At 42.4% G+C, this 23,993-nt stretch overlaps 1 protein-coding gene across 4 annotated transcripts in view; it reads left to right on the forward strand.

Annotated features, from left to right (window-relative positions):
• Positions 1-23,993, forward strand: part of DPP6 (dipeptidyl peptidase like 6) — a 539,989-nt gene that overhangs the window by 510,374 nt on the left and 5,622 nt on the right. For all 4 annotated transcript variants that reach the window (XM_087917830.1, XM_087917829.1, XM_026719897.2 and 1 more), the window contains exons 17-22: positions 3,084-3,131; positions 9,353-9,451; positions 13,467-13,536; positions 20,415-20,609; positions 20,878-20,932; positions 23,051-23,162. In XM_087917830.1, coding sequence (XP_087773956.1) covers positions 3,084-3,131; positions 9,353-9,451; positions 13,467-13,536; positions 20,415-20,609; positions 20,878-20,932; positions 23,051-23,162 — 579 coding nt within the window. The remainder of the gene's footprint in view (positions 1-3,083; positions 3,132-9,352; positions 9,452-13,466; positions 13,537-20,414; positions 20,610-20,877; positions 20,933-23,050; positions 23,163-23,993) is intronic.

Genomic DNA, 23,993 nt, shown 5'->3' on the forward strand with positions numbered 1-23,993 from the left:
TTTTCTATTTTGCCAATATCAAAAGAAGTCACTGCAGGTACATTTGCACCTATATTAAAATTGGGAGACGGGAAGAGAGTCAATCCCTGAATCAGAGAGACAGAGAGAAAAAAAAATATTGATTGCAAGGATACATTCATCTGGAAGTAACATACATGTGTACACACAAAAGCATTATGTATTCCCAGTGTTTAGAGGTGTTGAATTTGGCTCGGTAAATCCTAAATACACTAATGTTTGCAAGGAAAATGTTTTGCAGTGTAATGGAACAATATTTCAGAAGGGCTGTGGCTTCACAACAAATGACTAGCTTGATTCTTTTAGAGCTTCCTTAATCGTATTTTTTTCACTCCTGGGTTTCCCTCAGTTTACCATAAAGTACTGTACAAAAAGAGAAAACAGGCTTTGGGATGAAAACAGCTATATAAATGTGGGATGCATTTAAAAAAATGCAGTCCATAGATCTCAAGGGATCATATAAATGTCTTTAGAAAGATTGGTATAGAACAGGCATGTCAAACTCAAGACCCTCGGGCCGGATCTGGACTGTGGGGTGCTTAAATCTGGTGGTCCACGGGGCCGGCCTGGAAATTTCAAAAGGACCAGCCTGCAATGCCTCTCCTGGCCAAAACAGACTGCAGGAGGACTGCATGCGGCCCATTTTTGGCCTCCACAGCCCCCAGCAGCACTCTGCTGGCTGCAAATGGGCCATATGGGGCCTCTGTGCAGGCTGTTTTCGGCTGGCAGAGTGCTGCAGGAAGTCGTGGAGGCCAAAAATAGGCTGTGTGGGGCCTCTGCACAGCCCATTTTCGGCCAGCAAAGTGCTGCAGGAGGACTGGATTACAATTATGTGGCCTCAAGTAAGTGCTTGATCTGGATAGAAAACAAACAACATCCTATGTTAATAATACAAATATAAAGTAGACAAAGATAGATATTAATAACAAACATAAGTAAGGATAATTATTAGTGAAGTATATGAATAGATGATAGAAAATATATGATAAAATTGTATGCATGTCAATGCAAAATGCAGTTGAGAATGTAAATACGATTTGTACTAGTAGAAAACAGTGAAATTTATTTGTGCAATAACTCTCCTTGTTAGAAGCTGGCTGGGAACATTGCAAATGGCAATCATATGATTCCATATGATTGCCTTGCTGTGCATTATTCATTGTTTTTAATTAAAGTACGTTAAAAAAAATAAAATGGAGAGGGCAAAGCAACATGGTGAGGGCAAGGAATATGTTGAAAACCTTATCAGGACATCAGGTCCAAATAAGTGTCCCTGACATTACTTATACAGCTAGCCTCACAGTTACAGGTAGCCTCAACTGGCCAAAATGTATCCAAACACAAAAGCAGAATGTTGGAAGTGTAAACACAAAGAAGATTCTTCCATATGTGGTGGCAGTGTCCAGAGGTTAAACAATATTGGATGAAGGTACAAAGATGGTTATTAGAAATTACAGAGCACAAATTAAAACTCAAACTGGAAATATTCTTACTGGGAATAATTAAGGGAAAATTGAGCAAGGTCATCCGATATATCATTACACATATCATAACTGCAGCGAGAATAGCCTTTGCACAGGATGGAAGAAGGAAAAGATACCATCTGAAGAAAACTTGACACAAAAAAATAATGGATTGTGTGGAACTGGATAAATTCACAATGGAATTAAGAGGCAAAGATGATTCAGACTATTATGCGATTTGGGATCGGTGGTACAAATGGGTGGAGGATAGAAATAAGTGCTGATGTTTATGTATAAAAGGAGAGGTATGTATTAATAACAACGCAAACACTGTTAATGTGAATAGAGATTTGTATTTTTGTTTTTAAAAACTAAAATATTTTTTTTTTAAAAAAAACAACTAGTCTCAACTATAATTGTGGAGTTAGCTGCCATTATAACCCTACGATGGAAGCTTGCCTATCACAGTCATAGTGGGAGTCATTAAAAAAAAATTCCATGACAGTTGTTAAGCAAACACTAAGGTTGTGGAGCAAACGGCATGATCATTAAGTGAACCAATGGTTTACTAGGAGTGTTGTTTTACTTTAAAAAACTGGAAGTAAATGTCAATTTTTAGCAAAACTCTCTTGAAATATGGTCACGTGACTATGGGACACTACAAGCAACTGTAAATACAATCCGATTGCTGAGTGCCCAAGGGTCGATAACCTGACCACTGGGGGGGGCAACTATCTGAGTTATAAATAGTCTCCTGGCAGGTCATTTATAAGTTCAAATAGCCACTAAGTGATCAAATGGAAAACTACTATCGATAATTCCAGGCTATACATTCCCTTCCTTTGACCACAAAGATTTCTTCCTTATTTCTTTTTCATGCGCTGCTCTAGGAATATGTGGACTGATTGCAATCTTTGGGCTTGGAAGTCCCAACGTTCAAACATCTGGGTGCCACGGCTGGCTTTAGCTGACCCATTGACCAGATGGCTGTCATACACACATGGCCATTTGGATCAGTTCAAACATGACCTGTCCTTTTTGGGTTTATGGATCACTTTACTTTTTTGAAGCAGGGTGGATGCATTTTGGTCAGTGGTGGGATTCAGCCAGTTTTCACCAATTCGGGAAACCGGTTGTTCAATTATTTGAATTCCACCACTGATTTTGGTGTCTAAGAGATTGTATTTTTTTAAAAAAAGAAGGCAACATCACTGTACACAAAGCTGGCAGGAAGCAATGCTTAAAGATCAATTAATATCCTGCTAGAGTTTTACTTTCTCCTTCACACACTGGGTTATCTGAGAAGTGTAATCCTTTGTGCCCTACACATGACATTAAAATAATCTAAAAACAAATTCTTTTAATTGTGTTTGCACTAATTAAAATATTGACAAATTAGAGAAGATGAAGCAACCCAGGTCTCTGCTGGAAGAGTCTGTCTATCTTCCATTTTTGAGGGTTGGTGCCTATTAATTATCTTGGGGCAACTGGTTGCTTAGATCAGCTTTCCATGTAATAGGGAAGGGAATTTAACATCTAGCCCTGAATATCATTTTAGACCTGTTTTCTTAAATATAAATGCATTTTCTTTCTTTCTTCAAGGTCCGCGGATTCCAATGGTAACTGTCCACAGAACATCCGATACTCAAAGTAAGTGTTTTGCAGGGGGCTTTTGAGATTGGGAGATCTTCGAAAGAAAAGACAGCAGGCTCACCAGAGATCAAAAAGGCCAGAGAGATAACCTGAGTTCCAATGAGTGGAAAAGCCAAAGAGTATTTGTGGGTGTTACAAATTTAGAGAAATTGGAGAAATAGAATCGCGCAGCCGGCCTTTCCCTTAGGTAAAGAGACACACCGTGCATCTAATGTCATATTTAATGATTGCAAGCCAGCAACCTAGGTACATCTAAAGATGTGAAAATGGGATGTGTCCAGATTACCTGAGGAACCATAAGATCCCAATGGGATTGGCCTTCAAACGGAGCATGCTGATGAATCTGTCAATCCAACTGGTGGGGTCCAGGAAAGGGGCCCTTTTTTTTGGACATTCACTCCTGCCCTCTGGAACACGTATCCCTTGAGGCAGGGGTGGGAAATTAATTTTCCCAAGAGCCCAAATGAGGAACTGGGACTGTTCTGGAGAGCTGAACCAATATCTCCAGGCTGCTCTCTGCTCATGTGCCTGCAAGGCCACACTTTGACAAAGCATTAGTGGGTGGCCAAGCCTGGATCCCCCTAAACGAGGGTCCTCAAACTTTTTAAACAGGGGGCCAATTCACAGTCCTTCAGACTGTTGGGAGGAGGCGGACAGGCCAGGGGGCGTGGCTAAGTGGTCATGTGACTGGGTGGACATGGCAAGTTTAACATTAAACAATGCACACAAATTAAACAGTGGGGGCCGGCGAGTGGCCAGGGCAGCCTCGTGGTCCTGCATGAGCTGGATTAATGACTTTGATGGGCCGTATGCAGCCCGCGGGCCGTAGTTTGAGGACCCTTGCCTTAAGCAATGACCTAGCACTTCCTCAGGCTGCTCCAGGTGAGAGGGGTGAGTGCTGTACAGGAACAGAGAACTGTTTCCTCTCCTCACCCTTCTGTGGCCCCCAGCGGATGCACACAGTGACTGCGCAAAGCCATGACTTGGCTTCTTCTCCCATTCTCCTGCGATATATAACCAGGATGATTAGGGGCTTGAAGACTAAAACATATGATAAACGGTTACAGAAACTGGGCCTGGCTAGTCTATTAAAGAGAAGGACCAGGGGAGACATGATAGCAGTCTTCCAATATTTGAGGGGCTGCCACAGGGAGGAAGGGGTCAAACTATTCTCCAAAGCACCCAAAGGCCAGACAAGGTATAATGGATAGAAACTGAACAAGGAGAGATTCAACCTGGAAATAAGGAGAAACTTTCTGACAGTGAGAACAATCAACCTATGGAACAGAAGTTGCCCTCAGAAGTTGTGGGAGTTTCATCACTGGAGGCTTTCAAGAGGAGACCGGTCTGCCATCTGTCAGAAATGGTGTAAGGTCTCCTGCTTGGGTGGGGGGTTGGACTAGATGACCTACGAGGTCCCTTACAATGCCGTTAATCTGTAAATCTGTAATCCTTATTTATATTTTATTTTCTAACTACCAATTGACCTCATGCCAACCAGACAAGGACAGCCAAAGGGCTGGATGTAATCCTAGACCTGTAAAAATGTTCAGGTCTGCTTTGAGGTGAGATCTTCCCTCAGGCATTTGGTCTTCCGTAATTAATATCAAAATCTGGCTCTGCCAATTGGGCTGGGACCACAACGAAGCTGTTGAAAGTGCTTAGTGGACCAGAAAGGTCCGCTAATAAGTTAAAAAGTTAAAAAGCGAAAGGTTAGAGATGGAACCTCCTTTCCATCTCCAACCTTTCGCTTTTTAACTTATTTCATATCTGGTTTATTTTAATATCGAATGTGTTAACACTGTGCTTGCTTTTACAATTGAGATGGGCAGGATATAATTTTAATAAACAAATAAAATTTTCAAGGACAAAAGTTTGGGTGGTTGGAATAATGCTGAAGCATAGGTAAGTGCCGTGAGTATTTTATCCGCTTGCCTGTAAGTAATTCGATCAATGTTCCTGCTTTTTTTAAAATATATATAAAGTGGATGAAAAAGGAATCCTACTTTTTCCACATAGCACCAGATTTTGGGAGTGGTTGGGAGGGGAAGAAAATATATACCGGTAGGCTGGAAAAAAAATACAAGTGTATATTGGGTCATTAGATACTTCCAAAATGTCTAATTTTGCAGTGGGGATTCAAAGCAAGTAGAAGTTTAAAAGCAGGTCTATATTGGAGACCACAATAAAACACTGCAAAAAAAGGAAGGTCCATTATTCTGATCCAGTTCATTAAATAAATAAATAAATGCCCACAAGCAAGCAGGAAATGCTGTAACTGAGGGTAGAGAAGGGCAAAGAAGACACTGTGGGAAAGATGGAGAATGAAAGTAAAAAAGGTTATCGGTAGATAGAAAGCCGTTTTCCCGCGGTCTCTTGCACATGTGATTAAGAGACGCCGATGGTCTCATTATGCAGGTGTCTCTTGCAATAATGAATAGGAAGAACTATTGTAAGCACCCCTTATTCACAAAATAATTCTATTCTATAATATGAGAGACTTCTACAATAATCTGATAACTATAAATCCCACCCAATATTACCATCTGCTTATATTTAATTAAGGACTGGTTGTCTGAACAGCGCAGGCAAGGATTCCCAGTGGGCTTTGGGAGGTTTTGGGAGATGCATTCGGGAATCTTTAGATCTGTCAGCCTGCTCTTCTTCGTCTGTCCTTGCTTTCTGCGAATGCAATTATGAGAGCAAACAGGATGGCTGCTCTCGAGGGCCAGCCTCCTTCTGCTGATAAGGCTAATTGGGCAAGCGATAATTAAATGAGGATTCCAACATGCAATCAGGCTTAATTGTCTGATGCTTTGGCATTTTCGCTGGAGTTACGGTTGCAACAAAAATGAGAGAGAGATTATCAGGAAGAACTTTAACATGAAACCATTACATCTACCAGCTGAAATATCCACCAGGAGGGGGAGAACAGTATTTGGAACAGGGTGACTTTGCAAAGCAACTTCACAAGAGACAGACTTGTGGGCTGAGGATAAGGGATCAAAGAGTTTTGGGAGGAAAAAGAATCAATATTTCCTTGCCTTCTTTTCATTATTATTGTTATTCTATCCTATCTTTATTGTTTTTACAAATAAGGCAGTGAACATATCCAACACATCTTCCTCCTCCTCCTATTTTGCTCACAACACCAACCTTGTGAGGTGGGTTGGGCTGGGAGAGTGACTGGCCCAAAGTCCCCTGGCTGAGATAGGATTTGAACTCATAGAATAACAGAGTTGGAAGGGACCTTGGAGGTTGTCTAGTCCAACCCCCTGCTCGAGCAGGAAAGTCTATTCCAAAATTAGCCTCTACCTAGGATTGAACTCACCGCCTCCTGATTGTGAGGCAAGAGCTGCACCTCTAGGCTACTGGAGCTCATGTTTTTCTGCTTTCTAGCTGTTGTCTTAACTGCTAGACCAAACTGGCCAAGTTCATAACTGGCTTATAAGGTAGCTGATGCAAAAACAAATTCCTTCAAATGTTCTCTTAGCAACCCTAGACCAGATCAAGTTCAAAAACGTCAAGGAATTTCTAGAAGCCTGGCACTTTGACAAATCAACTATCAATAGGTGGCAATAGCACTTAGACTTCTATACCACTTCACAGTGCTTGACAGCCCTCTCTAAGCAGTTTACAGAGTCAGCCTATTTCCCCCAACAATCTGGGTCCTCATTTTACCCACCTTGGGAGGATGGGAGGCTGAGTCAACCTTGAGCCAGTGAGAATCGAAAAATTGCTGGCAGCCAGTGATCAGCAGAAGTAGCCTGCAGTACTGCATTCTAACCACTGAGCCACCACGGCTCTGTCTAATAGACATTATGGATTAATCTATAGATTATGCAAAAGAGACAATCATTCAGCCCAAAAGAGAACAAAAGGACTCCAGGACCTCCACACCAGTAATCAGCACTCAGTTCAGCATAGACTAACTCCAAGGTCAACTTCAGGCCAACAATCAAGTAAGCAATTCCTTCAATCAAGAAATGGCCAAAGAGCTATCAGTAAACAGCCCAACCAAACAATCTCTAAGGCCACCCTCACCAACACTGACAGGCAAGACACCAGAACATAAACAGACAGCAAACATCACTCCTTACTAGCACTGATGATGTTGTCTAGTTAGGGTAATGAAACATTTGCAAGAAAATCAAGCCAGATCAGAGAGCTCCAAGCTCTATTAGCTTTCAAACATGCCCTCCAATATGAAGAAATAGGTAGAGTCCATGCTTGCAGATGTTTCATTATCCAAATAGGTAACATTAGCGGTGCATGTACTAGAAGCAAACCCCACACTCTTTCATGCTGATGTTGTTACTTGGCTCGGTAATTAATGACCAGGAACTCAAATTTATTACACTCTTCTAGATGGGGAGCTTTGATATCCTGAGCTGAGGAATGTCCAAGGAAGCAGATCGATTTTCACTGTCCTTCCAAAGGCCTGCAGGACTCAGGCCAATTAAATGCCTGGGGTAGATCATTCTATCTAGAGAATAGGTGCTTCCATAGAAAAGGCATGACTCTCAGGACCCATAAGATTACTGTATAGGTGGTCCTTGACTTACAGTTATTTGTTTTGTGACCATTTAAAGTTACAACAATTGTGCTGGTTGGACAGCCTATAGTTTGTTTAGGAATGAGAGCTACCTCCTTAAGGGAATGCTTCATGGGAAATGTAGTTGATACCTCATGGGAGATGTAGTTCATGTCAAGTGATCACATCTGTAATCCTGATTGGTCACTGACTTGATCTCTGGTTGGGCTGGGGGAGTTTTTGGACATTCTTACCTGGACCCCAGCATCATGCTGGAGTTTGCTATAGTACTACAGCATGAAGAGCTATTTTCACACTATTGAGGCAACTATTGAGGCAAAGATTGGACGTTAGATGAGTCTCAACATAACTGTGAGTTATACTTTGAGGATGCCTAATAAAATCCAATAAATTAACTTTGCATGGAAGCCTTTGTAGTGTTGAACTGCTTGTCCCAGGCTGTTCCAAGAGCATGGGGACAAGAAAACGATACTGAGAAAAAGTGATTTCTTAACAAACGCACGATTCACTTAAAAACTGCAGTGATTCACTTAAAAAAAGCTTGTAAAATGGGGTGCAACTCAACTAACAGCTTTCTTGATAAGTCATGGAAATTTTGGGCTCAAGAAGCTCCCTAAAAAGTTTGCAAATGACAACCCTAGGACCCTGGGACGCTGCAAGCATTATAAATACACACCAGCTGCCGAGCACCCAAAGTTTGATCACATGAATCTGGGGATGCTGAAATGGTCATAAGCGTGAAAACTGGTCATAAATCACTTTTTTCATTGTTGTAACTTTGAATGTTCACAAAATGAATGGTTGCAAGTTAAGGACTCTCTGTTTATAGCAGCTTCTCACCTGCCCTCTTTAATATCCAAGAGCCTACAATTGGACAAGAGTCTCAATGATGGCAATGGCCAATACCACAGACAAGGCATGTCCAAGATCACTGGAGTGACTCCTGTTACTGCAACTAGTTGAAGTAATACATTGGAAGAGTATATCCCTTGTGCCAAATTCTCCAAAACAGATGACTAAATCCTAAGAAATCAACCTCCCTCCTACTGTCCTGTTGTGATGGAGTAAAAACAATATCCCAAATAGCAGAACCGACTTTAGCTTCAAATCTTCCATAATGGAAATTCCAGGCTTCCCTTCCTTCCTTTTTTCTTTTCTTTTCTTTCTTTTTCTTACCCTTCCTTCCTTTCTTCCCTCCCTCTTTCTATCTTTCTTTCCTAATTTCTTTCTTTCTCCCCTCCCTCTTTCTTTTTTTCACCTTTTTTCTTTCCTTCTTTCTTTTCTTCTTTCTTTGTTTCTTCCTCTCTTTTCCCGTTAGATCATAGATCATAGAATAACAGAGTTGGAAGGGACCTTGGAGGTCATCTAGCCCAACCCCCTGCTCGAGCAGTAGAGTCTACTCCAAATATTAGCCTCTGCCTAGGATTGAACTCCTGATTGTGAGGTGAGAGCTTCACCTCTAGGCCACCAAAGCGGAGGATTCCTTCCTTTCCTCCCTCTCTCCCTCCCTATTCCTTCCTTCCTTCCTTCCTTCCTTCCTTCCTTCCTTCCTTCCTTCCTTCCTTCCTTCCTTCCTTTCATAGAAATAGTGGTGCTTTCAGTCAGGGTAATAACTGGTTAATTCCTCATCTGATAGGAGGCTCTTTCCTCTTCCTTCTTCCAGAACTTTTTGATCTCGAAGTAAATGCCAGAGTCCAGAAGACAGTCATAGCACGACAGATGCCCAAGCGGGAATATCTTGATATCAAGATTCAGGACTACAGTAAGTTACTTTGATTATTTTCATTGTTGAATTTAAGGGTTTATAACCTCATCTTTTAATTTAGAAAAACTCACATTCTAAAAACAAAGAAATAGTTAAAAGCATAATGTCACTTAAAAAACAATCCCCAAAATAGAAATTTAAACCAGTAAGATGGGTAGCAACCCCCAATACAAAAGCCGAATGTATCCATAGCTGTAATAATAAGAGCATCAATAGAGAACAACCAACCCAACATTTATTTGCTTGTTTGTTTATATTCTGCCATAATTATGTTTATAAATAATTCAAGGGAAGGTCTAAAATTCACAGTTTCTTGGTGATTGGCCCAAAGTCACCCAGCCGGCTTTCATACTTAAGGTGGGACTAGAAATCACCTGGTGCCTTAAGTCAGAGGTCTCCAAACTCGACCACTTTAAGACTTGTGGACTTCAACTCCCAGAATTCTCCAGCCAGCATAGCTTAATCTTAAAGTGGCCAAGTTTGGGAACCCGTGCGTTAAGTGCTAGACCAAACTGGGTCTCACAAGACATTGGTGTGTATTGATTCCATGCAATGTGTTAATCAGTCTCCCAGACTTAATGCTGTTCTTATTTGCCAAGGATTTTGTGATGACCCGGGGCATGGCACAAAAATAGCAAAGTCACAAAAGTAGATAAATTCCCTTTAACACCTCCAACTTGGCCCCCAATGTCCTCGGCTGGAAAACAAACTCTTCTAAAAACATTCTACAAAGGGAAGAAATGCAGTCCGAACTCAAAGTACAGATAAATTAGAAATTAAAAAACCAACACAAACCACGCTGACATAATTAACACAACAGGCCAGGATAATAAATTGCAGACTTCCAAAAAATAATGAAGCACACACAGTTGGGAGGATGCCAAACCCAGATAAGCCTCTACAAAGGTAATACACGCTTTGCTTCTAGCAAGATGCTGTGTACAAATGCTCTTCTTATATCCTGTTCTCTCAGCTGCAACTAATGAAAGCGATCAGGGCCCTTTTCTCTCCCATAAGCCATGTTGCGCCCTTTCCCGCTCCTTCCTGCATGCCCTGTGGCCCTGGGTCTTCCTCTGAATGCCCGGCCAGACTGTGCCCTTCCTCCGTTTCTTCCACAGCCACTGGAGCCACACTCCCTCTCCCTGTCAACTGCTCAATCTCCCCCTCAGAATCAGACTCCAAGGGCATGACAGATGTCCTCAGAGAGCTCAAAAATGTTGAGGGTGATCAAACCATTTGTTAAAGTCTCACCTGCCCCTTTTTTGAGTGGCACTGTGTGAAAATAATTGGGTGTTGTGCACACACAGTTGTGGCTACCCACTTCAGTTTTTTTTTTTAGCTCTCCTGCAGACACCTCCCCTTGTTGTTGTACAGTTTCCATAATGGGCAGAGTAAATATTTGCCATCCTGTTGTCCATCTGCCTTGCCTTCCTTGTTTCTATCTTCCCATTCCCTTGCTAGGCTGAAAACGTCTCCTTGGTAGAGACATTTTTCATTAGTTAAGACAGGGGCCTTCAAACTTAACAGCTTTAAAAGTCTTGTGGATTTCAACTCCCAGAATTCCTCCCCCAGTCATGTTAGCTCAGAAATTCTGGGAGTTGAAGTCCATAAGTCTTAAACTTGCCAAGTTTGAAGAGCCTTGGGTTAAGAAGTGGAAGTGTGTGCAGAACCAAAACCTCTTGTCAGAATAATGAAAATGGCCATCATCTCACAAGATCCTCCCTTTTTCTACACACGTGCAACATCCAAGCTTTTGTGATTTACTTTGTTCATTGGCCAACTCCACCACCAAGACTCATTGGCTATAATAGCCATTCACCCAAAGTATCTATCCAGTTAATAGAAGAAACATTTGTGCTTGAGAACCAGTCTATCATTGCCTGACTGCTATTCCCATTTATTTTTCATTGGGCACGTTTTTCTACTTTCAGATAAGATTCTGACAAACCCATTAAACCCACTAAAAATCACATTGGAATAAATTAGAATAGATTGCTATGAGTTCAAAGAAATCGGTTTCCTATTCAAAACTCTTGGAATTACTGACGTACCTCTTAAGTTATGGCCAATCACTTAATGACTGTGAGAGGTTATCGAGGACTTTTCCAAAAGGGACTTACAATTCAGTTTTGAAATTCTAGAGTCACCACCCTTCGTGATGCCCCACGTGATCCTATTTTAGGTGTTCAATGAGCTATGGCCTGTATTTAGAGATATTTGTAGCACCTCATAATCACAGGAAAATGGTGTGTGATATTTTTGCCATTCCTGCATCCCAGAGGCATTTTACGAAACCATAATTCTATTCCATAGCTTCCCCTCATTCCTGTTCCGATAACATTGTGATTGAATCATAATTCAATTCAGATCAATTCAATCACATTTGGATTAAATCCATAATTTTGTGATTTTTTAAGAATAACAGAGTTGGAAGGGACCATGGAGATCTTCTAGTCCAACCCCCGACTGAGGCAGGAAACTCTATACCATTTCAGACAAATTGTTGTCCAATCTCTTCTTAAAAACCTCCAGTGTTGGAGCACCCACAATTTCTGGAAGCAAGCCATTCCACTGATAAATTGTTCTCATTATCAGGAAATTTATATCTTTAGTTCTAAATTGCTTCTCTCCTTGATTAATTTCCATCCCTTGCTTCTTGTCCTATCTTCAGGTGATTTGGAGAATAGATTGGCTCTCCTCTTCTTTGTGGCAGCTTCTTAGATGTTGAAACATGGCTATCTTCTCACCCCAGTCTTCCTTTTCACTAGACTAGACATCATTCCTACAACTGTTCTTCATATGTTTTAGCATCCAGCCTTCTAATTATCTTTGTCCCTCTTTCCAGAGTATCAATATTTTTTTAATATTGTGGTAACCAAAACTGGATGCAGTACTAAGGCTTTATAAAACAGTACTAATATTTCTCATATTAATGCAGCCTAGGATTGCACTGACCTTTTTGGCTGCTGCCACATACTGCTAGCTCATATTTAAGTGATTGCCCAGTAGGATTTCAAGGATTGTCCAAAAACAGGGTGCATTGGATAAAACTCAACACAAATAATCGTAATTTAACTCTTCACCATAGGAAAATCCACAAATATGATATGATAATTATAGTGCACAATTCCTTCTTTGTGATCCTAAAAGATTTCCAAGAATAGCCTTTTTGCTTAATTCTCTATATTCTGCCTTCCCAAGGGATCTCCATGTGAATCATAGCTACAAATCCATACTCTATTACAAGTCTCATACAACAATAAATTAGACCAAATAAAATAAAAGGCTTACGACTAAAACTCATTTGGCTGTTTACTGCCCTTCAAATGCCACTAATTTGAAATTTAATTTCCATCCTTTTGGTAAATGTGTGGAGATTCACATTTTAAAAACCAAATAAAAGTAAGGATAAGCTTGGGAGCAACATGTTTGTGCTAATATACATTTAAGAAAAAGCACATTTAGCTGTTGCTTTAGGATACATGTTTCCATAAAGGCGTCTCGTCTTAATTCATCCAATTTATATTATTTCAAGGGGCAAAGGATAGTCCAAGTCCTGGAGTTTAAAATGCCCTTGAAGAAAACCTAATCTTAAATCCCTTGTGAGGGGGAAAAAGAACAACTTTATTCCATTCTAGAGAAGAGGATTTGCATTTTACTTTGAGTTTCTCCTTGCAAACATTGTTTGATAGGGCTGTCATTCCTCCACCTGCTGAGAGAAGGAAAAAACACATATCAGCACACCCTAATTGCATGTTTGATTCATGACCAAGTGCCTCTCGGCGTAAGATGTGTGGCCTTTTGTGTAGCAGTGCCAATTTTCTTTCCAAAAGAATCTGTTCTGCTAGGGTGTTATTTGCAGAGCCATTCTCTTGTGATGGCATTTTGTTCCCACCAAAAAGTACCCGAGTGTACTAAAAAGAAAAGAAATAAAAGGTTGTTCGTTGTAATGACAGCCTTCCTGTACTTAAACGCTTCTCTCCTCCTTTCTTCTCTTTTCTTCTGTTTGCAGAATTGCCACTGCAAATTTTAAAGCCAGCCGTTTTCATGGAAAACACGCACTACCCTTTGCTCCTCATTGTGTGAGTAATGTTAACAATGGTATAATTTCCCAGTTATAGTCAGCAATGCCAGCCGAGTTGAGAAAAGGGAAATTTCAGAAGGGTGAGGATGTGGCTTTCTTAGGAAAAACCAGATGGGGATGGAAACTTAGCAGATATGGAGGTGGCTCCTAGAAAGAATACTTATTTTAATTATTTCCTGGCTTTATTGTTTTTTTTCAAATACCTTAAGGAGAAGAACATGACTTATAACCCCGACTCTTCTTGTTTTTCCTCACAACAACAACCCTGCAAGGTGGGTTGGGCTGAGAGAGAGAGAGACTAGAACTCACAGTCTCCTGGTGATTCAAAAAGTCATCCCTCTGGTTTTCATGGCTAAGGCAGGACTAGAACTCGCAATCTCTGTGTTTCTAGTCCCTGTAGACCAAACTGAGGTTGCTGCTTGTAAATGATATGTTTTAAGCCAGGGCAAAAAAACAAGGATGCCCCATATCAGAATTCAATATGCTTGTTTTGGATTGAGAGTGTTATGTTCCTAATGTTGTTCTTTTACTTAGCATGATCTGTTCAGATACATGCATGTTTGGACACAGTTAACATACATGAAGTTTGGCGATGCTAGCCAGGGAACCTGGAGTGCAAAGTTTTAGACCCCTTTCCTGGGGTCAAAAACAAGATTTGTCCCTTGGGCTAGTGTGTCTTCTCTCCTCTCTAAAGGCCTTCAGGATTTTTATTTGAACTATTTCACTTTCTTGGCTTATAACTGAACCAAATATAGTCTGCATCAGTGATGGTATTCAAATTTTTTTACTACCAGTTCTGTGGACGTGGCTTGGTAGGCGTGGTATGGCTTGGTGGGTCTGGCTTGGTGGGCGTGATATGGCTTGGTGGGTGTGGCTTGGTGGGCATGATATGGCTTGGTGGGTGTGGTATGGCTTGGTGGGTGTGGTTTGGTGGGCTTGGCAGGGGAAGGATACCCATTCCCTCCCCACCCTACTAACCAGCTTTCCAACTCCGTTCTCCTGTGCAGGGCAACCAAAGAAGACCCAGCCGATCATCTGGGACTCAATGGGAGGCAGAGAAGAGATGGGGGCGGGGCCAGTCAGAGGTGGTATTTGCCGGTTCTCCAAACTACTCAAAATTTCCACTACCAGTTCTTCAGAACTGATCAAAACCTGCTGCATACCACCTCTGGTCTTCATAAATTCTAAAGTGACAGGATTTGGGGGAAGTATTGGTGGATAAAAAAATCAGGATGGTGCCTGCAATCACACAATCAAAGGCCCACCCCTAGGTAATTGTTCGTAAGTCCTCAACTTCAAACAAATGTAACAACTGTTAACAACTGTTTGAAGTTCTGATGGAACTACCGAAACACACATTTCCAGTTTCCCACAGTCATATGGTTTTGCTTCCAGTTTTTTGGCAAAATCATGCCCACTGTAAACTATTGGTTTGCTTAACAACCACAGTCTTTGCTTAACGACCACCACAAAAACAGTTGTAAAATCAGATTGGTCACTTTATGATTGTCACAACCACTGAGGTTATTGCACAAGTATTTGACAATGCAAAGGGCTTAATGCAATATGGGAATATAAACCGGATACCAAAGGTATCAACTATAACCATGGTTTGATCACAAGTTCCCTCCATGCAATTGAAAGAAGAATTGCAAGTTAATCTACATTCCTCAAGAGAGAAGCTGGTTTTTTTTTTTTCTTTATGGAAATTAACAAGGTTAAGAATCTCTTGAGGAAAAAAAAGCTTATATTTATCTATTAGACATTCCAAAGAAGAAGAAGATAGTTTGTATTCTATGAGGAAAAGCCAAAGGAAGCGCCTTAAGATGAATAAATTAACTGGGATTAGGATGAATTTTTATTGGTCTGGCAGGTGTAATTGGGGGGGGGAAGCTTTAATAGATGATTCTATGCTTATAAAGTTGGGTTTGAAAATGCATTCTATCTTTTTTTCTTTTCTTTTTTTCTCTAGTGTATAATGTTGGCATAGTTCTTAAAGTTTGTAAAAAATTAGCGTAAATGAATTTGGAGGTGTGTATGTTAAAGAAAGCTAAAAAAGATGTATTAGAATGATTTAGGACGCTAATAGATCGGCTCTATTACGGTCATAACTCAAGCACTTCCTGTACCTGCAGGTTCCATGTCAATAAGGAGCAGAGTTTTGATACCATCTTGGCTTTTTTAATCCCATTACCCAGGTAGATGCCCTTGTGACCTATGCTTGCTAGTTTTAAAGGATGAATGAGGTAGGTCTTGACACATAGCCTAAGACAAAGAGTTCACCATAACATAGTCAATTAACTTCCCTCGTTAAACTTCTTGATGAGGACAGAATCCTATTTTAACCTCCCGTACCTTATAATCCCTCTAGGCAAGTGATTGTCGCTTTTGTATATATAATTTCCTGGTGAAAACAGACATATCGCTAGTATATGTTGGCTGCATCAGGTGCCTGTTTGCTTCCAGGTTCAGTTCAGGATGTTGGTTGTGATCTATAAAGCCTTACGTGATATGGACCAGGCTACCTACGTGTTCTGTCTTTTAATTGCTGGCTGAATATAAAGACAGACAAACAAACTCTACAAAGGCTTCCATACAAAGTTTCTTTATTGGGTCACAAGGCATCCTCAAAGTTAAACTCACGGTTATGTCGAGATCCATCTAATGTCCAATTCTTTGCACAATCGACTTCATAGTGTGAAAATACGGTTATCTTCATCCCATATTGATACAGCAAGGGATCCAGCACGCTGCTGGGCCCCGGCAAGGAAAGAACAGAGGCTTCCCCCAACCCAACTAGAGGTCAATTCAGTGACCAATCAGGATTACAGATGTGACCACATGACCTGAACTACATTTCCCATGAGGCATTAACTACATTTACCATGAGGCATTCCTTTAAGGGGACAGCTCCCAATTCCCAATTAACTATATACTGTCTGACCAGCACACTTCCCGCCGGGAATTATAAATTCCATTGCCAGCTATCAACTAAAGTAAACAACTAAAGTAAACAGTAAATAGTAACATAGCATCAAATAATGCTGTTTGACCAGCACACTACAAAACTAGCTTTGTCCCAATACATTGGCCAGTCCCATCTGCTCAAGAGGAAAGATACGTTGCAGACTCCATCAAATAAAAAAATTCTGGTGAGAATATAGAACCGTGATGGCAAACCTATGGCACACTGAGCCATTTCTGCCGGTATGCAAGCCGTTGCCTGGAACAGATCCACTGCATATGCGCACACGCCTCCCTCCAGCCAGCTGATTGTCGGATATCTGCCACGCATGCCGTGCACATGGGAGATGTGCACGCATGCATAAGGGGGCAGGGTGCGGGGGGTCATGTGCACATGCACAGAGGCATGCAGTGCATGTGGGCGGGCCGCGTGTGCATGAGCAGGGGTGTGTCCTGCGCACATTGCATTATGGGTACAGGCACGCGTTTGTTTTGCACTTTCGGCACGCGGCCACGAAAAGGTTAGCCATCACTGATATAGAATACTCTCCCTCTGGAGGTGAGATGCGGTGCCACACTCCTGGCCTTCGGGAAAGTCAAAACATGGGCTCTGAATGCTCATGTGGAGCATACAGCATGGGGCTAGTTGGTGCCCTTTGCAATTGAGGGAGGTGTCCTCTGGTTTAGGGGTATAATAAAATGTCAGAATATAAAAACAATACGTAAAAACTAAAATGTTAGAATTAAAATTTCAGAATTATTGTTGTTGTTGTTGTTATTGTTATTATTATTATTATTATTATTATTATTATTATTATTATTATTATTATTGGGGGAGGTAAGAATAATTAAGCCCTGTTAAAAATCAATTGAAAAGGGGAAAGGAGGGACTTTCAGGCAGTGGTGGGATTCAAAAAAATTTACTACCGGTGATGAGGCCGTGGCTTGGTGGAGGGGCGTGATATGGCTTGGGGTCGTGGCTTGGTGGACGTGGCAGGGGAAGGATACTGCTAAATCCCCATTCCCACCCAACCCCACTAACCTGCTTTCCAGCTCCATTCTCCTGTACAGGGCAACAAAAGGAGACCCAGCCGATCAGCTGGGACTCAATGGGAGGCAGAGAAGAGATGGGGGCGGGGCCAGTCAGAGGTGGTATTGGCTGGTTCTCCAAACTACTCAAAATTTCCACTACGGGTTCTCCATAACTGGTCAGAACCTGCTGAATACCCACCTCTGCTTTCAGGACACTAACCACAACCCCATGGCTTCATGCTCCTTTGGGCTCCTCACACAAGCATGCAGAGCCCATGTTTGAGAGTGGAGCCAGATGGAGATGTGCGGTTCTGAAATGCAGCAAATAAACCCACAAGTAAATATATTTTTAAAATGTCCAGATGTGTGCCAGTTTAAAGGGAGAACAAAAACTCCTTTCACGAACCCTCCCACTTACTTCACATCAAAATTATCTCTTGGGAAAATGTGCTTCGTTATGCAAATACCCAGGGAAGATTGGTGCTCATCAGGATAACAACACTTGATTAGGACTCTCAGAATGAAAAAGCGTGGCTTGGGTGGGCACTAAGTAAATGTAAATCAGTTCAATCTCAAACACACACACACACACACACACACACACAAATGCACATATATTCATCACTGGTGGGATTCAATTTTTTTTTACTACCGGTTCTGTGGGTGTGGCTTGGTGGGCATGGCAGGGGAAGGATACTGTAAAATCTCCAGTCAGAGATGGCATTTGCCGGTTCTCTGAATTACTCAAAATTTCCGCTACCGGTTCTCCAGAACTGGTCAAAACCTGCTGGATACCATCTCTGATATTCATGTATGGTCTCCAACTGGGCTGGAAAAGAAGTTTTTCTACCACCAAAGAGCCATCAAAAGAAGCGAGGAAAAGTGAGCCTTTTTCTTTTTGTAAATACATTCATCTCCCTTGACAGTTCCTGCAGCGTTTGCTTGATTTCTTGGTGGATGAAAGTCTAAAAGGTTCTAAAGTTAAATTTAAAGGTGAGATTTTGGCCACTTCTTATATAACCTCACACTGACTTCTCAAACAGATTTTAAAGAGCTAGGTGGTTTTATCCTAAATGTGGTACTAAAACCCCTGGAAACAGCGAAGGACTGGCCTGCTGTGCTTCTGCCAGTGAAAACGGACTCCCGGTTGCCACAGCCTCCTACAACCCTCTACCAGTGAAAATGGAGCTTGGGAGGGTTACACGTGGCCCTCCCAAGCTCTGGCATCACTAGCAGAGGGTTACAGGAGGCCGTCCTAGCCGAAAATGGAGATTGAAAGCCTGTTTTCGCTGGCAGAGCGCTCCAGCCACCACTGGCGCTCCTGACACGAGCGATGTCGAGCTAGCCATGCCCACCTTGGCCACGCCCACCCTGGGCCCCCAAGGTCAAACATAATCCTGATGCAGCCCTCAATGAAATCGAATTTGACACCCCTGGTATAGAGAGAGAAGAGTAATGGATAGGGCACACAACCCTGGGGGATTTCTATGCTAATTGAACAGATGTTTGGTGTGATTTTCCCTAGCTTCACCTGCTGTTTCCTCTTTGTTAGAAAGCTTCTATTCCATCTATATCCATCCATCCATATTTTATCTTTATAATTTTTATAAATAACTCAAGGCAGCAAATATACCTAATATACTTTTTGATCTATTTTTCCCTACAACAACCCTGCGAGGTGAGTTGGTCTGGAGTTACCCAGCCCGCTTTCATGATTAAGGCAGGACTAGAACTCACCATCTGCTAGTAACTAGCCAAATGCAATGCCACTTATCTGACTTTAATGTCTAAGGTAGGAGTAGAATTCACGGTCTCCTGGTGATTGGCCCACGATTTCTCAAGTTGCTATGGGTGGGACTGGAACTCCCAGTTTCCCAGTTTCTAGTCTGGTGCCTTAACCACTAGACCAAACTGACTCTGAAAAAGGCAGAGTATTTTCTCATGTTTTTCATATACATCAGGATCTTTGCCTAGAGGGCCTGTTCGTTGCTACTAGTGCTGTGATGGCGAACGCAGAGCCATTTGTGCGGGAACATGAGCCCCAGTCAAACTTACCTGCACTACGCATGTGCACACCTTCCAGCTGATTTTCAGCTCATTTGAGGCCATTTTCGCCTTCCTGAAGGAAGCCTCTGCAGCCTCAGGAGACCAAAAATCAGGCCTTCCGGAAATATCAGAAGTGGTGAAAAAGTCCCATTTTTTTGGTCTCTAATGGCTGCAGAAGTTTTCCTTGAGCCCCCAAGAGGGCAAGAATGGCCTCCCCTAGGCTCCAGAGGCCCTCCAGAGGCTGAAAACGGGCCCTTCCGGTATTTCCGGAAGGCCCACTTTTGGTCTCCTGAGGCCCTCGAGCCTCTGGGAGGGGGAAATGGCCTCAAATGGGCCCAAAATCAACTGGGAGGTATGCTCATGCGCAATGCAGGTAAGCAGGGAGGGAACGGGTGTTGCACGTGCATGTGCAGGGGGGAGGGGTGCATTGAATGATGGGTGCAGGCGGCGCGCTTTTGGCATACCACAACAAAAAGGTTCGCCATCACTGCACTCGTGTATTTTCCCTTTTTTTCCTGGTCCTTTTCTCACCCTCAGCAATATCACTAATGTTGTATATAGATATTTGCATACTCGTAATACTACATTCTGATTGGACCGCCATTGCCGCCTATTGATTGGTTACTTGAATTCTGTTGCAATTGGTCCGCCTGACGGCAGGAAGTTTAAGAAGCTGTCATTGGCTGCGAGCCACCGCTATAAAAGAGGCTGCCGCGGCTCCGGTTTTGTCGAAGTTACCGATAGCAAATAAAGAGCTGAATTCACACTGGTCTCGAGTCAGGTCTTTTCCCGCGACAGAACAACTAAGTTGCTCTTGTTCTGTTTCTCTTTCAGGGATGGAACCCCAGGCACCCAGAGCGTCACAGAAAAGTTTGAAGTGAACTGGGAAAGTGTTATGGTCAGCTCCCATGGTGCCATCGTGATGAAATTTGATGGGCGTGGAAGTGGATTTCAAGGGACTAAACTCTTGCATGACATTAAAAGAAGATTGGGCACCGCTCAAGAAAAGGATCAAACAGACGCTGTTCGGTGAATGACCTTAACTCGCTGAAATTCAATTCAGTCACTTGTCTACTCAATGTTCTTGCAATGGTTTATTTCAAAATGTTAAATCATTTGTAAATTTTGGAGAAAGGCAATCTGTACACTTGAATCAAAAAGCAACCGAGGGGTTCAAATGTACAATTTCTCCCTTTTGCATTTTGTACTTCTACCTATCAAGGCAAAGCTGGGCCTTGCTACAGTTAACAGGAGTTAGCTTGAATATAATCATATCTTTTTTTATTTTTTCCCCCAGGGCAATGCTGGAAAAGGCATTTATTGATAAGACTCGAGTTGCTGTGTTTGGGAAGGTGAGTGTCCTTGAAACACTGCTATTTACGGCTACTGCTAGTCATCCAGAATTTTGATCTGCAGTTTGCTGGACTGACTATGTTTTAAGATTTATTCTGAGACTGTAGTGACTCTGTTGGGTAGAAAGTTGGAGGGAAACTATGAAGGTGTGGGGGGGGGCTATGAATTCTAATCCCACCTTGGGAACGAATCCAACTGGAATGGCAAACCACTTCTGAAAAATGTTATGGCTCTCAAATGTTGCCCACAAGTACCCACGTACACACATAGGAACATGTAAGCCAGACTTACAAAAGAATAAGAATAAAAGGAAGACCCACCCCGTAAGATGGCTGTAAGATCTTCATTAGGGATACCAATGGGCTGCAGGCAGGATACAGACTTTGCTCCACTGCAAAGTCCTTGTAGCACTACTAGTTCTGACCAAGACTTCCGAGTCTGTAATTACACACATACTTATTTTAAAAACAAGTCTTATTTTATTGCAACGCTGGGAACTATTTTCATTTCCAGCTGGTAATGAATCTCAAACAGTCTCTCGAGATAAGCACCCACCTTTCTTTCCTGTGAAGTGCTGCCAATAACAGAAGTGTCCAATGAAGTAGAAAAAAAACCAACCAAAGTACAAAGAACTTCAAGAATGAATCTGAACCGGACAACTTTGCTTCCTGCAAAGGTTTCATCATCTTTGCCTGTCCTTTATACCTTATGGGAGGGGCAATCACCTCCTAGCCTTACTCCCTAGTCGCCCCTCTTGTTTCAGCTGCACTCGCTTTCTAGCAGCACTGGGAACAGGCTCTGCTGGGTCCTCTGCCTCGTTGCTGCCAGACTCCGGAGGCTCCACCCCCAGAGGGTCCTGGCCCCATCTCTGAAGCAGATGCAGGACTCTCATCCAAGTCGTCTCCAGACTCCCTGACTGGTCCCCATTCTTCCCCACTGTCCGATTCCACTGCCGTCTGCACAGGCTGCTGGTGAATCACAACACTAATCCTGCAGGTGACTCTCCCCAAATTACGGGGCTCAGGCCTCAGGGGAAGAGCAGCTGCCCAGTTCTGGTGCTTCTTGAATAGGGTAGAAGCAGAACCCTCCCGAAAATGAAAAAGATGCCAATGGGAACACAGAGGTGAACTCTGTAAAGGAAGTCCTTGAGTTATAACCGACCGCTTAGCAGTCTACTTGGAAAAACAGAGTTACGACTAGCTCCTATGGTCAGGCCTGGTCCCACTCCCATGGTCACATCATCGCAGTTCAGGCGTTCAGCATTGTATCCACATTTGTGACCATTCACAGCGTCCCATAGCCACATGACCACGTTTTGCTGAAAACCAGAAGTCAATTCCAATTCTTATAGAAAGTAAGCCATAGTAAGCAATCAGTTCACTTAACGGCTGTGGCATTCATTTTATGACTGTCTCATTTATTTAAATTTTCTGGGGCGGGGGAGAATTCATAAAATCAGGTCAGTTGCACGGCCGACTCAAATTCCAGCTGTCCCGACATACGACCGTAATGGCCAGGCTTCATTACAATCAAATATCAACTCCTAAAATATTTATATGGTCTTTTAGAAAAGAAAGGGGGGGAGGAGTGTGGCAGCTTGGAAACCGAAAGTGCCTCCCATAAATAGTTTTCAAAGATAGTAACCAGGTGACTAAAATTTCTGCCGTGCAAAATTCTAACTGGAGAACATGATTGATGACTCTTGTCTATGGATGTGTCCCATTGGAGAATATGAATTACGATACACCCAGGGGGTGGGGGAAAAGCAGGGTCAAGAGTGACAATGAATGATGTGTCTCAGAGTCGGCTACACCCAGGCAGTTCTGGATATGTTAACTCCCAATAAATCCTTTTGAAGTTTTGGAAGTTTGGCTCGAGACTCATGATTTAATTGGGGTAACTGCCGGAATCCTGACATCAAGCACTATTTGTACTGCCTTCTTGAGATTTTGGTACTCCCAAGATTCCCAGACGAGATTTACTATAGACTTTGTCACTTCTTAAGTATTTGAAAAGGGGCAAACCAGAGCTCCATGGAAATTCAGGGTTGCTTGATTATTTTTTTCCCTCCGCACGTACCCCCTTTCATCTGCTTTCCTCTTCTCTTTGCCTCTCAGGATTATGGCGGCTACTTGAGTTCATACATCCACTTTTCTGGAGAAGAAAATAAAGAGCCAACCTTCTCGTGTGGCGCTGCTCTTTCCCCATTGTCAGACTTCAGATTGTACGGTAAACAGTGATCTTGTTGGGCCGATAGGAATAAAAGCAGGTTTTTCATTGCATGGCATTGAATCTTAGTATTCTGCAGGTTTGAACTCCTTACAGTTGCAAACATTTAATATTAAAATATGCAGGCCAGGTCTGCGAAAAGTCAAGGTGGAGGCTCCTGGCTGAGAAAAGAATGTGATGCGGAGGCTCAGTAAGGAGATTGGCTGGAGCTTTAGAAGACAGCCATAAGTATTCACCTGCACGGCTTAGAAACCTGGGTAGCTTTGAACAGCTTGCAGTACTGGGTGAACCCAGTACAAGATAAAGTCATCCAAAGCAAACCTGTTCCCTTTCAGAAAGATAATATCCTGTGCTAGGAAGACAAATACGGCTCAAATCTCCATGTATTTTTTCGTGATCGGCCTGCTTTGATGCTGAATTAGTAGTGGTTACATTTTCCAGAAGCCCCTCTTTTTGGTGGGCTTGGTGGAGAATGTCTTGCTTTACAGGAAAGGAAGGAAGGAAGGAAGGAAGGAAGGAAGGAAGGAAGGAAGGAAGGAAGGAAGGAAGGAAGGAAGGAAGGAAGGAAGGACAGGAAAAAGGAAGGAAGAACAGGGTAAAGGAAGGAAAGAAGGACAGGGCAAAGGAAGGAAGGATAGGGTAAAGAAAGGAAAGAAGAACAGGGTAAAGGAAGGAAGGACATGGCAAAGGAAGGAAGGATGGAAGGAAGGATAGGGTAAAGTAAGGAAGGAAGAACAGGGTAAAGGAAGGAAGGGTAGGGTGAAGGAAGGAAGGACAAGGTAAAGGAAGGAAGGAAGGAAGGAAGGAAGGACAAGGGGAAGGAAGGAAGGA

This window comes from Pseudonaja textilis, chromosome Z (assembly GCF_049901715.1).
Source record: "Pseudonaja textilis isolate UNSWEBS1 chromosome Z, rPseTex1.2, whole genome shotgun sequence".
NCBI lineage: Eukaryota > Metazoa > Chordata > Lepidosauria > Squamata > Elapidae > Pseudonaja > Pseudonaja textilis.